Consider the following 13,932-nt stretch of genomic DNA (forward strand, 5'->3'; position numbering starts at 1 on the left):
TCTCTTGCCACGGTTACCAACTGCCGTTTAAATCAGCGCAATAATTTACAGCAATAAGGCTATTTGGCCGGAACTTCTTTTGTAGGTGTCCATTATCACTTTTTAATGGACACCCTCCAGCCAATCAGAATTGAGTTTTCACCCAGACCATGGTGTATATATATATATATATATATATATATATATATATATATATCAAAAAGAAAAAGAAATTGTAATATGATCAATGAATGTATGAATGTATCTTTCTATTCTAATATGCATTTTGTATTCATTTGGTTTGAATATTTCCTTTTATTATATAGTGTTTTTAAACAACATTTTTCTTTTTTACTCATAGGGTGGATTTTTTAAGAGCAAATACAAGGATATTAATAATGAAAAAGGAGGACCAGCAGAGACAGAGCCTGATGGAGATGCACCTGCAGAAGGAAAAAATCTAATTCTGTTTCATAAAAACCACTTGCTTTCCACTTGCAGTTTCCATACGTATTAGTTGACTGTAGCTGGTCACAAAACAAAACCAGCCCAACTTCTCATTTCCGGAAGTGTCTATAGAAATGTCTGTGCCTGCACATTTTATTCAGTGAAGTTAACAACCTGCTTTTTCAATAATGAAATCTCACCTTATTCACCACTTGTCACATAGTGGGACCCAAGGAGCAGACAATACTAAAGTGAAAGTTCAGTGTAGTTTAAACAGGAATTAGAAGCAGTGAATGAAATTAAGTTCCACTGAACATGGCAGAATGGGTGAAAAGGCAGACTGGTACTCCAGATAGAGAGTACCAGTTTCAATTTTCAAGTCTGGTTTTCAGAGATGGAGAATGTGATCCAAGGAACTGCCTCAGTAACAATGTGAATGCAGGTGTGGCTCAATGGAGGGTGATCTTGGAAAGGTTTCACTCTGGCAACAGCAGGTCCTTAATGGCAACTGGTGGAAAGGCTTCAGCAGGTTTCCAGAGGAATATTGCTTTTACTTGTGAGGAGAATGTGAACTGCTACCTACAATTAAAATGTAATGTATGAACAAAGTGTTCCTTTGGTGACTTAAATGTAGACTAGGGTTGAGCTGCACTGGTATTTATTTCAGTAAAATTGGATTTGTTTTGTCTTAGAAAAAGAAAATTACAACAAGATATTTATTGGAGAGAAGAATTCAAACAAAGTTCATTTAGGAAGTTTATATAGTACATTTCGAAAGACACCTTCTGGATAACTAGTTCACAGAACTATTTTCTTTTTAATGAGAGCACTTCTGTGAAAACATTTTTTAAACTTTTTCATCTGTCAACGGGGCTTCTTAAATATCTCAAGTGCATGCACTGATTAAAATATGTCTTGAATCAGTCTGGATGAAATAAAGCTGAACTTTGTTCATGGAATGACTTGAGGCTTAAATGGGAGATCAAAATAACCGTTTTTCACTGAAAAAAAAAGAACCTCAGCTTAAAAGTTTGTTAGCTTGCTAATATGTAGCCTATTTAAATTTTGACTTTGTGATTACCTTCACTCCCCTATGAGTTAAAGACCAGTGTTGCTGCTGCACAAGGTTTCATAACATGAAAACATCTTCAGTAATGGGGTGCAATGTTAAATATTCATGGGCAGCCTGATTTCATAAGCACATACTATGGACCTGTTGGCAGATCTGCGTCACACATTAGCTGAACTTATCTTTCCAGCAAATCTCTTCAAACCAACATCCTTAATTAAACTGTTAAAACATAGTTAGTGACTTGTTCCAGTTTCTGTTTTAAATTGAAGTTGCATTTTTTTTCAAAGCCAAATCTTATTTTCAGCATCAATTTGAGCTAGTTGTGTTTTAACCCCATAAACTGAATGTTCAAGTAACAGGCCAAGGATGTAAAACAAGGAAATAGACAGAAATGTAACAAAAACTCAAAGAAAAACAGAACTGAAACTCACAGATCATTACAAAAGCCTTGACTGGACCAAGACAGGGCCCTGCCACTGGTCCTCCTGAGAGAGCCTCCATTCAGACAGTTACAGTACTTGTTTCCTATAAGTGGTCCTTCAGTTCTTGAAAAAATTGAGGGAATAGTCATGGTATTTTGAGAAAAAAATATCATAAAAGCTCAGTATTAGATGCAGTTTGTGGATAAATATTCATAACACTGGACGCATGAACACAGATCTCAACCAAAACTCACCAGCCATCCTAGCAGCAGTATCAGGCAACTCGCTGCCAGACACACACATCTGGTAGTTTGCAAACTTGTTGGTTGAACAGAGTCGGAGCAGAAAAATGTCATTGGTGCTAGTTAAAATATCATATTGTGTGTAATTCATTTGGTTTTTTACCCTGTAGGTTGTGATGAGTGAGAAAAACTTAACATATGGTCGTGTTTGCAATGATTTAGGAAAAGAAATCAAAGAGCATGTCTTTTTATATTTTTTAAACTCTTCAGTTGAAACTGCATCTCAGTACACAGATGTAATTTTAAAAGCTATGTATAAGGAGTGTCTGCACACACACACTTGGACAGGAAACATATAAGAACATTGCAAATCTGCTCAAGACCTTGTGTTCAAAATAGAAAACACGCTTCATATTTGTTCATATACTCCCACATAGTGTCATATATACTGATTCAGTTCATTTCAGCTAAGCTTAATTTTAATAGAGCCAGCTCACAACAAAGTCATGTATACAGATATAATCCAATTTAATACAATTCACCGTAGTTCAATCGCAATACAATTCAAACAAATCCATTACATGTTTCACATTAATCCAATTCATAATAACTGTGTTACTAGCCAAATAAAAATAATAATAAATTAGATGCAGTGGAAAGAACAAAACTGCCTTTTAATAGGAAGGAAAAAACTCCAGTAGATTTAGACTCAGGAAATGCGTCTGTCTGTCTCGATCGAATAGGGGTAGAGAGGACAGATGAGTGGTTGCAAGGGAGGATCTTCATTTCCTGAGCAGAGGCTGTGGGCTGCATGAGTCAAGATATATAGTGTAAAGGACAAAGCAAGCAAGTCTATAATTGTCTAGCAAAGTCACATGATCACAGGACAGAGACAGTTGTGTTTTTATTACTTAATAAGGGCATAATCACACTAAGCCTTCTATCACACACACACACACACACACACGAACACACACACACACACACACGCACACCTACACCCACACATACATACAGCACACATGACCAGGACATGTTTCTACAGTGTAAAGTTTAGCTTTCTGTCTGTCCCACTGGTCATGGAAGGAGACAATAGCCACTATCTAGACAAAAGTAACCACACTATTATCTAAACAAACACAATATTTGCAGTAATTTGTCAGTATATTAGAATAAGCTATTATTTTGCAGTACATAATATCTGCCATTTAGAGTGATTAAAGTATGTTGTCTGGGTAAAGCTACTTTACATCACTACACACTTCCTTCTTCTCAAACTTCAGCTGTGCACCTGCTAATAATATGAGATGAAAGCATATACTTTCTTTTTTAGTCATCATTTCTGCTCAATGTTATCTTGGTTGCCCAGAAAACACCAATTCTGCTCCATCCAGAAAGTGAAGTAAGAAGAAGAAAAACCTGAAAATAACTTCAGACTTAAAATAGATTTTTTTTTCTTGAAGTTGCTCAAAGCAACATAGACTTGTATGAGTATTGTAACTCCTCCTACACCAGAGTTCTTTATGACTGCCTTGTATTAGTCTCAGTTCTGCATTCTCCTTTCAACCTTTTCCTCTTCCCTCTTTCAGCAGGGGAAAGTAATTGCTTTTGAATTTTCAGATCGTATTTCTTTGACCTCAGAGGAGACATCACACTTTTGACTGTCTTCCATGAGACGAACACAATGGATTGGATGATCTCAGCTACACTTTTCCTTTCAGGTAAATCAATATTTTGCCAGCTGTCAGTCATGTTTTGTGACTTGTTAGAAACAAACCCACCTCTATTTAGATGACAATTATGTTTCTTTTTTAGTTGTTAGTTTATTTGCACAGAGTAAAACTACATCAGAGAGACAGAATATATAATTTGAGTACAGTGCAGGAAGAGGCAGAAAGCAATTCTGGCTCATCTAAAGCCTCCACCGAAAAAAACCATAACAATTGAAAATATGATAAGAATACAAAGTAATAACATTAGATGCAGTGATGCTAAAAATAAAACAATAATGGGGACAGAAGGATGTTTTGGCCCACCCTCAATTAAATGAGTTCTTAAAAGACTTTGGCACTGATGAACATTGACTTGCCAGTTGAGAAAAAAAACTATTTAGAAATGTAGTAGCCCTACATAGAATAGAGACTTGGCCTCAATGAGTAAGATATATGGGGTGATGCAAACATTGTTATAAAGACTTAATCTTTGCTGTTTTAACTGCGCACCAAAAATCACTCAATGTTTGGAAATAGGGAAAAGGTTTTTTATCCGTGAAGTATATTGTTATTACTTAAGTTTTTAATAACACAGTTCTTAACTTCAAAACCATTTTTATTTTCACTTTAAAAAACCACCACCAAATATAATTCAATTTAGAAATTGGGGAGACACACACACAAAAGAAAAAATGCTAACAAACAAGCAATCAGAAAACTTGAAACCAGAAACTGAACCAGCAGTATGTTTTTCCTCTTCATGACAACTTTCAGCTGATTTGCTCTACATTTAGAAAATTGCTTCTTTAATGCACTCTAGTGGAAATAAAAGATGCAATGACACAATCTCTTCACCTGAAACACCCCAAACCAATATTATAGTTAACTGTTTACATTAAGGAAATGGTAAATATTACATATGAGATTTAAACAATCTAATTCACTAGAATCACATTCTTCATTTCTCAGTATTAAAAGCTGCACTTTGTTTCAACATTGAGCCTCTGGCTTGGAAGTCCCTGAAGAATCCTGCTGCAGGTTTTGGCTACCAGGTGGTGCAAAGACGATCAGAGTGAGTCTGAACATACATGATAGTCTGTTGTAGCTCAACGGCTGCCTTGTCAGCATCCTGTGATTTTTTTCTACCCTTTTATTAAAAATAAATAGGCTTCAGAATAGTAACAAGTTTTTTCCAGGGACAATGTCTTCTCACCATACAGAGGTTCCAGGTCAAAGGTGAAAAAAATTTTGATAGTCATTACAGATGGAGAGTCTAATGACCGCGGCAACTTACAAGCAGCAATACAAAAAGCTGAAGCTAAAGATATTGTTCGATTTGCTATTGGGGTAAGTTGTATCTATATAAATATATTTAATCTAATGTATTTATAAAAGTAATAGTTTTTAGTTTAACTCAAACCTTTTTCAGTTAAGAATAGTTCAATTCTGCAAGTCTGAAAATAGAATTATATAACTATAAAAGCTTTTGTCTCACGTTTTACACACTTGAATGTTCACTTTCCTTCACAAAACTGATTTAATTAATAGTTAACAGAAGAGAATACAAAGTCTGCATTAAAAAAAAAAAAAAAAAAAACTTTATACCTTGAAGCAGAGGCAGACTGGGACAACAACAACAAAAAAAAAGCTTTTTATCAGAGACCAGCTCATTTATGATCATCCACAAGTCGTTGTTCTTCTTTAAATGTTAATATCAACCATGCAACTCCTTAAAACCACTAAGTCCATGCAGTGAGTTAGCAGAAATCAGTGAGAGCAGACACGTGCTAAGGCCCGACCAATGTAAAAATGACAAGAAAACATCACATTAACTGTTTTATTAACCAAATTTAACTAATGGTTGAATGGAGCCTCATTTCCTTTAACATAATGACGGGCTGCATGGCGGTGTGGTGGTTAGCACCGTGGCCTCATAGCAAGAAGGTCCCCAGTTTGAACTATCAGCCCACAACCAATAACAAATAGGCTAAAAAAGAATTTAGTTCAGGAAGACATAAAACAAGATCTGCTGTTATAACCATTGAAGACAACCAGTTAACCAGTGAACACAACCAGTTAACCTACTGTTCTCCTGCCGGATACTCTGACATCAGTTAATTTCATGAATGTAAGGACACAAACTGACATGGTAACAAAACAGCTGTTTTGATGACGTGTAATCATCACTTTATCATAACTTTGCAAACAGCTACACTTACTGGGTTTAATGGGTCTCTTTACTCAGAACAGAACCTCAGTAATGTGAAAGCAGTGCAACTTACCACAGCTTCTACCACCATCATCATCACCCATGGCAGCTGATGAAGGTCCTACTGTGTCAAAAATGTCAATCATTTGTTGGCATCCTCTGCTTTTCTTTTCTTGTACAGTTTCTTTGCAGCTTCTTCTGCAGGTTCTGACAGGTAGCTGCATCCACTGGTAAAGAACCGAAAGGGTTTTAATGTATCTGATTGGTTCAGCCTAATATCAGTTAAGAAAAGAACAGATCAGTGTTTTTTAATGGGCCAGTGGTCAGGAGAGAAAGTTCTGTGCTGACTGTTTGAATGAATGGATTACTCAGGAACAAGAACCACAGGAAAAGGAAGTGTTGTTTAAAAATTTGAGCAGGTCATTGTTAGCTGGGCCTGTGATCTATTGAGTTTTATAGACCCGTCAGACCAATAAATAAACTGTGTTCGCCCAAAAAAAACCCATCGACCCATCAGGAAAATGCTTGTATGTCAGATGGCCAGTCCATCCCTGCCTTGAAGAATTCTTCTGCTGCAGATGTGCGTAAGATAGCGATTGATTGGTGAATGGTGAGTCAAACTGAGGATGATTGCCTCTAAACCCCAAGAGAACCATGTGTTTGAAGCGGAGACCTTTGAAGCACTTGAGAAGATTCGACAGAATTTGCAAGACAAAATTTTCTCTATTGAAGGTACATACTAAAATTATATATATATATATATATATATATATATATATATAGTGCTGGGCACGTTAACAGTTAATCGTGCGTTAACGCAACGCTTAATTAACGCCATTCATTTTTTTAATCCCTCGTTTTTTTTTTGTTTTTTTTTTTCTGGCCGCTGGCTTTGATGACAAAAACATGGCGTCAGTGTCTCCCCTCCCTGCTGCAGCAGTGTGTCTGATGTAATCAGGAGAGAGCGGGTTTATTAAACTGAAGAGACGTTTTCGGTCTGGAACTTAAGAAAGAAGAAGAAGAACCGATGTTTCTCTTTGTCAAAATACATGCAGATGGACAGAACATCGTGATTTTTGGACGGAAAACTTTTTATGTATTATTATTTTTAATACGGTTTTAATTTATGCAAGACAGCAAAGGTAAGACAGGCTTTCTGACTTTTCCAAGCGTGCAGCATTAATCGGGTCTTCTTCTGCCTCTGGTTCCGTGAATCTTGGTCATAACGAGATGAAACTTCCAGCTGTGGAATTTGTGAGATGTGAGCTTTCAGTAGAGGAGTCGTTTGTTCATGTTCATGCCGCGGGGTGGACACGGGGAGATATAATTTGTGTTTACATATTTTTCGGACTTTGTGCAGCTGCTCTTTAAATTGTTTGTTGTCTTAACTGTGTTTGTTGGTGATAGAAATGGTTTTGCTGAGCTGGTAGCTGAGATTCTGGACTTTCTGTGGATACCACACATGTTTATAGTTACATCTACAGACCTGACGTTACAGCCGGAATGATATGTTAACCCCTTAACTCCCGGTAGCGGAGGCTGCAGGTGCAGAGGTGAAGCTAAACAGTCAAGCTAAGAATGAAAGTTTAGAGAATTTATATCCAGAAATCTGGATAATGAAGCAGTGAAGGTGCGTGGATGGAAGTTATTGTGCATATTGTGAATATTTCTCTCTCCTCACCATCTAGAAGCTGTGAGATTCTCATCCTGCTTTCTGTCACCTGATGCTGATATTCATCACATATTGTTCCTTCTGTGTTTAGAAGGAAGCAGCTTCACAGCTTTAAATCCATCCTGCTGACATTTTACCATTTAGTTAGTAAATCCTGGACATTTCATCCTTCTTTCTCATAAATATTTAGTTTTATAAATATATATGAAGAAATATTTTAACTGTTGCTGTTTAAAGAGAAAACTGATGCTAAACCTGTTTGTGTTTAGTGCAGGGGTCTGCAGCCTTTCCAATCCAAAAAGCCATTTTTCCCTCAGCCAGCTAAATAAAACTCCTTTAGAGATGCAAATGTTACAAGACTTTTCAAAAAGTCAGCTTAATATATATTTTTAATAAAGAGCCACTAAAGGATATTTGTAATTTTTTGAAGAACCACATTTTTAATTTAAATTTTTAAGGTTTTAAAATAAAGGAAAAACATAAAACCTTTATAAAAAGAGGATAGACAGACTTTCTTCTAAGGGATGTAGATATTTGTGGAAAATGCTGTAAAAGAAAAAAAAAAGTCCCTGGTTTCCAACCTAATGACAAGAAAGATAGATTTAAAAAAATATATTTTAGCCACGTATTTAGAGGCATAGTGGAAGGTCCAGAGTCGCAGGTTAAACACCCCTGATGTGTGTTAGTAAACCAAAATTTACTGCATTTTCTTTATATAGCTGTAGGCCTTCTTTTAAAGGAAAGAGACATTTTGCGCGTAACGATGCGATTAATCGCAGCATGTCATGCGATTAATTAAAATTTTAATCGTTGTCCAGCACTAATATATATATATATAACATATATATGTGTGTGTGTATGGCGTTACGTCGCTGCCAAATACCTTGATGAGCGTACCAAATACCCTGGTGAGTGTATTTATTAATTCAGCAGTGCATTTCTTAATCAAGCGAGCGCATTGCTCTGATCGCTGGAGTTTTTAATTACTCGCGGGCCCGTGAACGCAGCACAGCGAGCGTAAAACATATGTGCAGTATTAATATGCTTATTTAGTTTTAACCCTCAGTAATCTGCTCGCTTTTACCTCTCTGTATTATATTTGTTTTCTAAACTGTCATTTAGAATCTTCCTGGTGCTTCAATAGGATTTTCCGCTATTTTCAGGTTAAACTGTCGTGTTTGTAAATGTTTCCCTACTATTGGGGCAATAAAGTTGCACCAAGCTATTAAAAAAAAAAAAAAAAAAAAAAAAAAGAATACAGCCAAGTCCCATGCTGTCACCGAATTGGAACTGAAAATCCTGGCCAATCAGATTAATCAGAAGGTTACCGCCCCCGACTGACAAATACCCCCACCGAACAGAGAGAGCGAGCAGAGTTTTCCTACGAGAGCGTACTGGTGAGTAATTAAAAACTCCAGCGATCAGAGCAATGCGCTCGCTCGATTAAGAAATGCGCTGCTGAATTGATAAATACGCTCACCAGGGTATTTGGTACGCTCATCAAGGTATTTGGCAGCGATGTAACGGCATATGTGTGTGTGTGTGTTTGTATGTGAGCGTGTGTGATTCAGATTTTAAATTTAAAATGAACCAACCAAATTAAACAAGCAATGACTTCTTAAATGTATGTTTTTTTAGACTAAACAGTACTTGCAAATATGAAACTCACTAAAAGCCTCAATAAAACTCTAAAAATCTGAAGTTTCCATGCAGCATATGACATTACGTAATTATCTTCAGCTCTTGTTTATTTTGCTATTACAGGATCACAAACAAGTGGAGAGTCACTGAAACTGGAAATGTCACAGGAGGGATTCAGAGCAGCTATTGTAAATGAGGTAAAATTGTTGGCCAAAAACTGGATGACAAATTCTTTTCTATTTTTCTATTATTATTTCTTTTTATTTTTATTTAGGGTACTGCATGAATACTGCATTTAGACTTTCATTTTGCCAAACACATTTCTGTTAAACCTGCAGGGAATCCAGATGGCTATGGTTGGTGCTAATCAGTGGAGGGGAGGCTACAAGCGGTACACAGGACGATGTACAAGAACTCTGATCGAGAGGGACGAGTTTATGTTTGCCCATTGACCTACTTGGTAATTACCAGTTTCATCTAGAGACATTTAGTCAATTTACTTGTTATATTTTCTTCTTTTTAATAACCCTGAAATTCTCCCTCTTCCTGACATGTTCACCAGAATGTCGAGTGCTATTTTGAGTCTCCATTAGTACTAAAAGGGGCTGCTGACAGAGGAAGGTTTGGGTCTTCTCTCGCTGTTCTGCCTGATCTAAACAATGATGGATTTAGTGATTTGGCAGTTGGAGCACCTTTGGAGAACGATGATCAAGGCAGCATCTACATATTCCATGCTGAAGGAGGCCAAAGAATCAATCCTGCTTACTCGCAGGTGAGCAAGTGTAAAAGCTGAAAGAATTTCTTCCATTTTCTACTTTTATTAATTAAATAATCTACTGTTGCACAGAGAATTGCTGCCTCTGAGGTTCAGTCAGGACTAAAGTTCTTTGGCATGTCGATCAGTCAGTGGAGTTTCGATCAGAGTGGTGATGGTCTGCCTGACTTAGCGGTGGGTTCAAAGGGCACAGTTGTCTTACTGAGGTGAGTCCTGCTCTTAGCCCAGATTTTGTTTGAACATAAACATTTTATAAGTGATTACGTAGTTACCATTTTATGTTATGTATAAACAGTGTCTCACTACTCAAATAAGTTGTTTCTAATATTTTCAACATTGTGCAGTGTGATAATAATGAGCAACAAAGATCACTGAACATGTTACGTTTCTGTCAGAGGGGGTGGGGGTACTTTCAAAACTTAACATATCTGGACCACAAAAGCTTAAGGGAAATGCAGATTCAGCTGAAATGTAACCTTCTGGGATTGCTGTGCTAAAACTTTGAGTTACGCGCTTTATGTCCTGTTATGTTTACATTTAGACAATGTTAGAAAGTCCTGCCCTGTTCGAATTTTAAAGTAACATAAGTGAGATGGGACAGCACAGGGGAAAAAAAAAACAAAAAAAACACCATTAACCCCAGTTTCTTAGTACTCCATCAAGGATTGTGATGATTGTTACTGAGCTAATTTATAATCACTTTCTTGGTTCTCTCTTGAATTCCTAGCCTGTTGTAGTTTCTTAAGTTGACTTTCCATGAAACTGATTTAGCATAATTTACTCGTTATCTGGAAAAAATCAAACAATTTGTGTACATGTGATTTAAGACAGTTAGTTTCCGACAACTAGGTGCTATAAATATACTTAGTTTTCTTTCATAGCGTTCGTTTCGTGTCCTACTATAGGAATGCTCTGGACGTGACCTCATCAGAAGCTCCTATTGCACTACTCCAGCCAGGATTAGCTGGAGCATGTCTGTTAGTGCCAGGAATGGCGGAGATCCTTCCCCCATGTAAAGGGCTGGCACTTGACAAGCAGGTCATTCAAAAACCTCTTCTCGCTACGAGCAGAAGTCCCAAAATCACTCGACCCAACTGTCTCCCTCGGGACCTAGCTTAACTGTCTACAGACACAAGCGCAAACTCGGTCGCCGGGCGTTTTATTCTGGGCTTGCACAGTTTTTCAAAGAGAAAATTCCTCTCACTAACCTGTTGCAAAATGCTAGGGGTAGCAATACGTTTTGCTGTTAGCAATCTCAAGTAGCCATACTCATGGTAGCAATACCACAACTAGCCCTACTCCTGGTAGTAATATCTTAAGTGGCAAGTGGCAACACTCAACCAGAGCCAACGCCAGCCCTCCGAGTGAGCGTTGGTGGAACCAGAGTAGTGATACTCCCGTTGTGTGAGCTATCTACGGGGAAGCTGCAACGCTTCTCTCACCTAGCCACACCAAGTTAGTTGTGGTTGTCACCGCCATTGAGACCATCGGTTCTGGCTGCAAAGCCCCAAAGCGTCAGTGAGGGAACCTCATCTTCACCCGCTCAGGAATCAGACCGGCAGGACGTGTGCAAACGTGCTGCAGTAAAGCTCAACGTCCAGTGGCCAGAAGTTCAAACTGAGGCCAACCAGTCTCATTATGACGGGAAGAAGCTGCCAAAAGCAAAGAGAATGGGGAAGCAGCTTTTATTGTTTTTGTTGTAGAAGTGTTCCGTCTCCTGGCGGAACAAACCCTACAGGGAGACACACCCAGTGAGTGGGGGCTCTGTACTAAACTTCGCCAGATGCCCCCAGCCTAGTCTGCAGTGGCAGCGCACCTTCACCGGCGGCGGGGTGGTCTGCCCTACCTCTCAGCTCGGATCGCTTTCAATCCAACCTGACAGAGAAATCCTATAAGGCAGCTGCAATGACGGTCCGCACACTCAATGCCTCATCCCTGCTCATGGCGTATCAGGTGGAGCTGGAGGAGGAGATGACCTCTGCTCCCGATTCTGCGCTGTGGGAGGAAGTGTGTGTTATTGCCGGTCACTGCCTTCACCTCCACAAGGCAGGTGCCCACCCCCACAGCGCCTCCCCACCTCCAAGGGTGGGCTATGAGGCAGCGGCTCCTCGGCCCCGACCTTCAAAATCCCCAAGCTGACGGAGACACAGCCGCTCAGACACAGACAATGTCGCTCAGACACCTTCTCGAGGTCCCACCATAAAGGGCCAGTGGCAGAAGAGGTCTGAAGGCTTGCACCCCGATCAGCCACTGCCTACCTCCAATCAGACTGTTTGGAGGAGGAAACGGTTGGCCTGATAGTCAGTCGGGAGGGAAAGCTTGTGCTGGATCCGCTCTCCCCATCACCTCAGTTCCTGGGCGGAGATGGCCAAGTTCAGCGCATGGACGACAGGACATTTGAGTCTGCAAAGCGCCCCTTGAAACGATGCAGAGACTGGTTTCAACAGAGGAGATCCAGAGGAGACCCCAGCCTTGTCTCACAAGCACTTTTGTTCAAAACATTAAAAGTTTACAAACTGTTGCACCCAGGCATTGTGCTGAGGGTGCAGTTGGATATGTTGCAAAACATGAAAAAATCATCAACACAACGGGAACTGGTCTCGCATTTCCTGAGCGGAGTGGGACCTCTTCCCAATATAAACTATACTGCGGAGGATCAATGTCCCCACGCATGCCCAGTACAGAACGTCTTGTCCGGAGGCACAGCGCCACAGGAGGGCGACCTGACTCCACAAATTGCAGACCAGCCTGTCAGCCCCTTGTCACTCAGAGTGGAGCAGTGGAAAGGCTGCACAGACTCAAGATGGATTCTGAGCACAATAAGCAGAGGATACAGGGAATGATCAGGGAATGATCCAATCACAAGCGGAGGGGCAACTGGCTCTTCCTACAAGAGGAAATTTCCTCTCTGTTGGAGAAAGAATCGAAACGTGTAATCAGTCAGTGTCAGACATGTGACCTAACTTACCAACACGCCCCCCCATAGACATATATGTGTAGATGCGGATGGGTGTCCGCATTCCAGGATAACTTCAGAATTAACTGGACAGTTCTAGAAAACTATGCCTGTATTTTGTGCAGCCTACGGTTGCAATAACCAGTGCAACATTAAAAGCTGATCGCGTGGCATTGGCTTTTACAAGTAGGCTAAGATTTTTTTTTTCTTTTTAACCGTCAGTTCTTTTTGCTTCTTTTTTTGCTTTTTGATTTATTGTGTAATAAATATAATATAATATAATATAATATAATATAATATAATATAATATAATATAATATAATATAATATAATAAGTTTCCTTACTTACCCTCAAACGATTTACAACTCTCACTGTCCCCACCAAACAGCTCTCTAAGTATTATTTATTATTTTCTTATTTATTTATTTAATTATTTGGGTGGCTGGAATAACAATCCCACTGCAGGGCAGTTCCAGAGTATTTTTTGCCATCTGATGGTCCATAATGGTGTCACAAGTGGGTCAGACAATGTGGCAATAGAAGGTGAGACTGTGTCCCGATCAGATCAGGAAGAGCTCCCCTCCCCATTTGCAAGCATTTCTGCCATCATATGTGACCACAGTTACCTGCCTGTCAACTTTGGTGGTCTTGTGGACAGCGTTCTAGTCTATATTTTAGGGTTTGTTGTTAAAAATGTACTAAAAGAAAATCTGTGCCCTGCAAGCCTCGTCACAGCTGCTGCACCCTCATCCCTTGACCAGAGCTACCACCTACTTCAGCTGAAACACAATGGTGGGCTGATGG

General features: G+C 39.1%; 1 protein-coding gene across 1 annotated transcript; it reads left to right on the plus strand.

The window, feature by feature from the left end:
* The first annotated feature begins 6,621 nt into the window (after nucleotides 1-6,621).
* Nucleotides 6,622-9,848, plus strand: LOC121633005 (integrin alpha-M-like). The gene is made up of 3 exons (XM_041974853.1): nucleotides 6,622-6,815; nucleotides 9,520-9,593; nucleotides 9,735-9,848. The coding sequence occupies exons 1-3, from the start codon at nucleotides 6,710-6,712 to the stop codon at nucleotides 9,846-9,848; spliced, it is 294 nt and encodes a 97-aa protein (XP_041830787.1). The 5' UTR covers nucleotides 6,622-6,709.
* The last annotated feature ends 4,084 nt before the right edge of the window (nucleotides 9,849-13,932 follow it).

Source organism: Melanotaenia boesemani, chromosome 21 (assembly GCF_017639745.1).
Source record: "Melanotaenia boesemani isolate fMelBoe1 chromosome 21, fMelBoe1.pri, whole genome shotgun sequence".
NCBI lineage: Eukaryota > Metazoa > Chordata > Actinopteri > Atheriniformes > Melanotaeniidae > Melanotaenia > Melanotaenia boesemani.

What these genes read in the sequence shown, in the direction of transcription:
- LOC121633005 (XM_041974853.1), top strand. Translation starts at nt 6,710, where the DNA reads ATGATTGCCTCTAAACCCCAAGAGAACCATGTGTTTGAAGCGGAGACC. An exon ending in CAAAATTTTCTCTATTGAAG is followed by an intron (nt 6,816 to 9,519) that starts GTACATACTAAA and finishes TTGCTATTACAG; the next exon opens with GATCACAAACAAGTGGAGAG. An exon ending in GAGCAGCTATTGTAAATGAG is followed by an intron (nt 9,594 to 9,734) that starts GTAAAATTGTTG and finishes TTAAACCTGCAG; the next exon opens with GGAATCCAGATGGCTATGGT.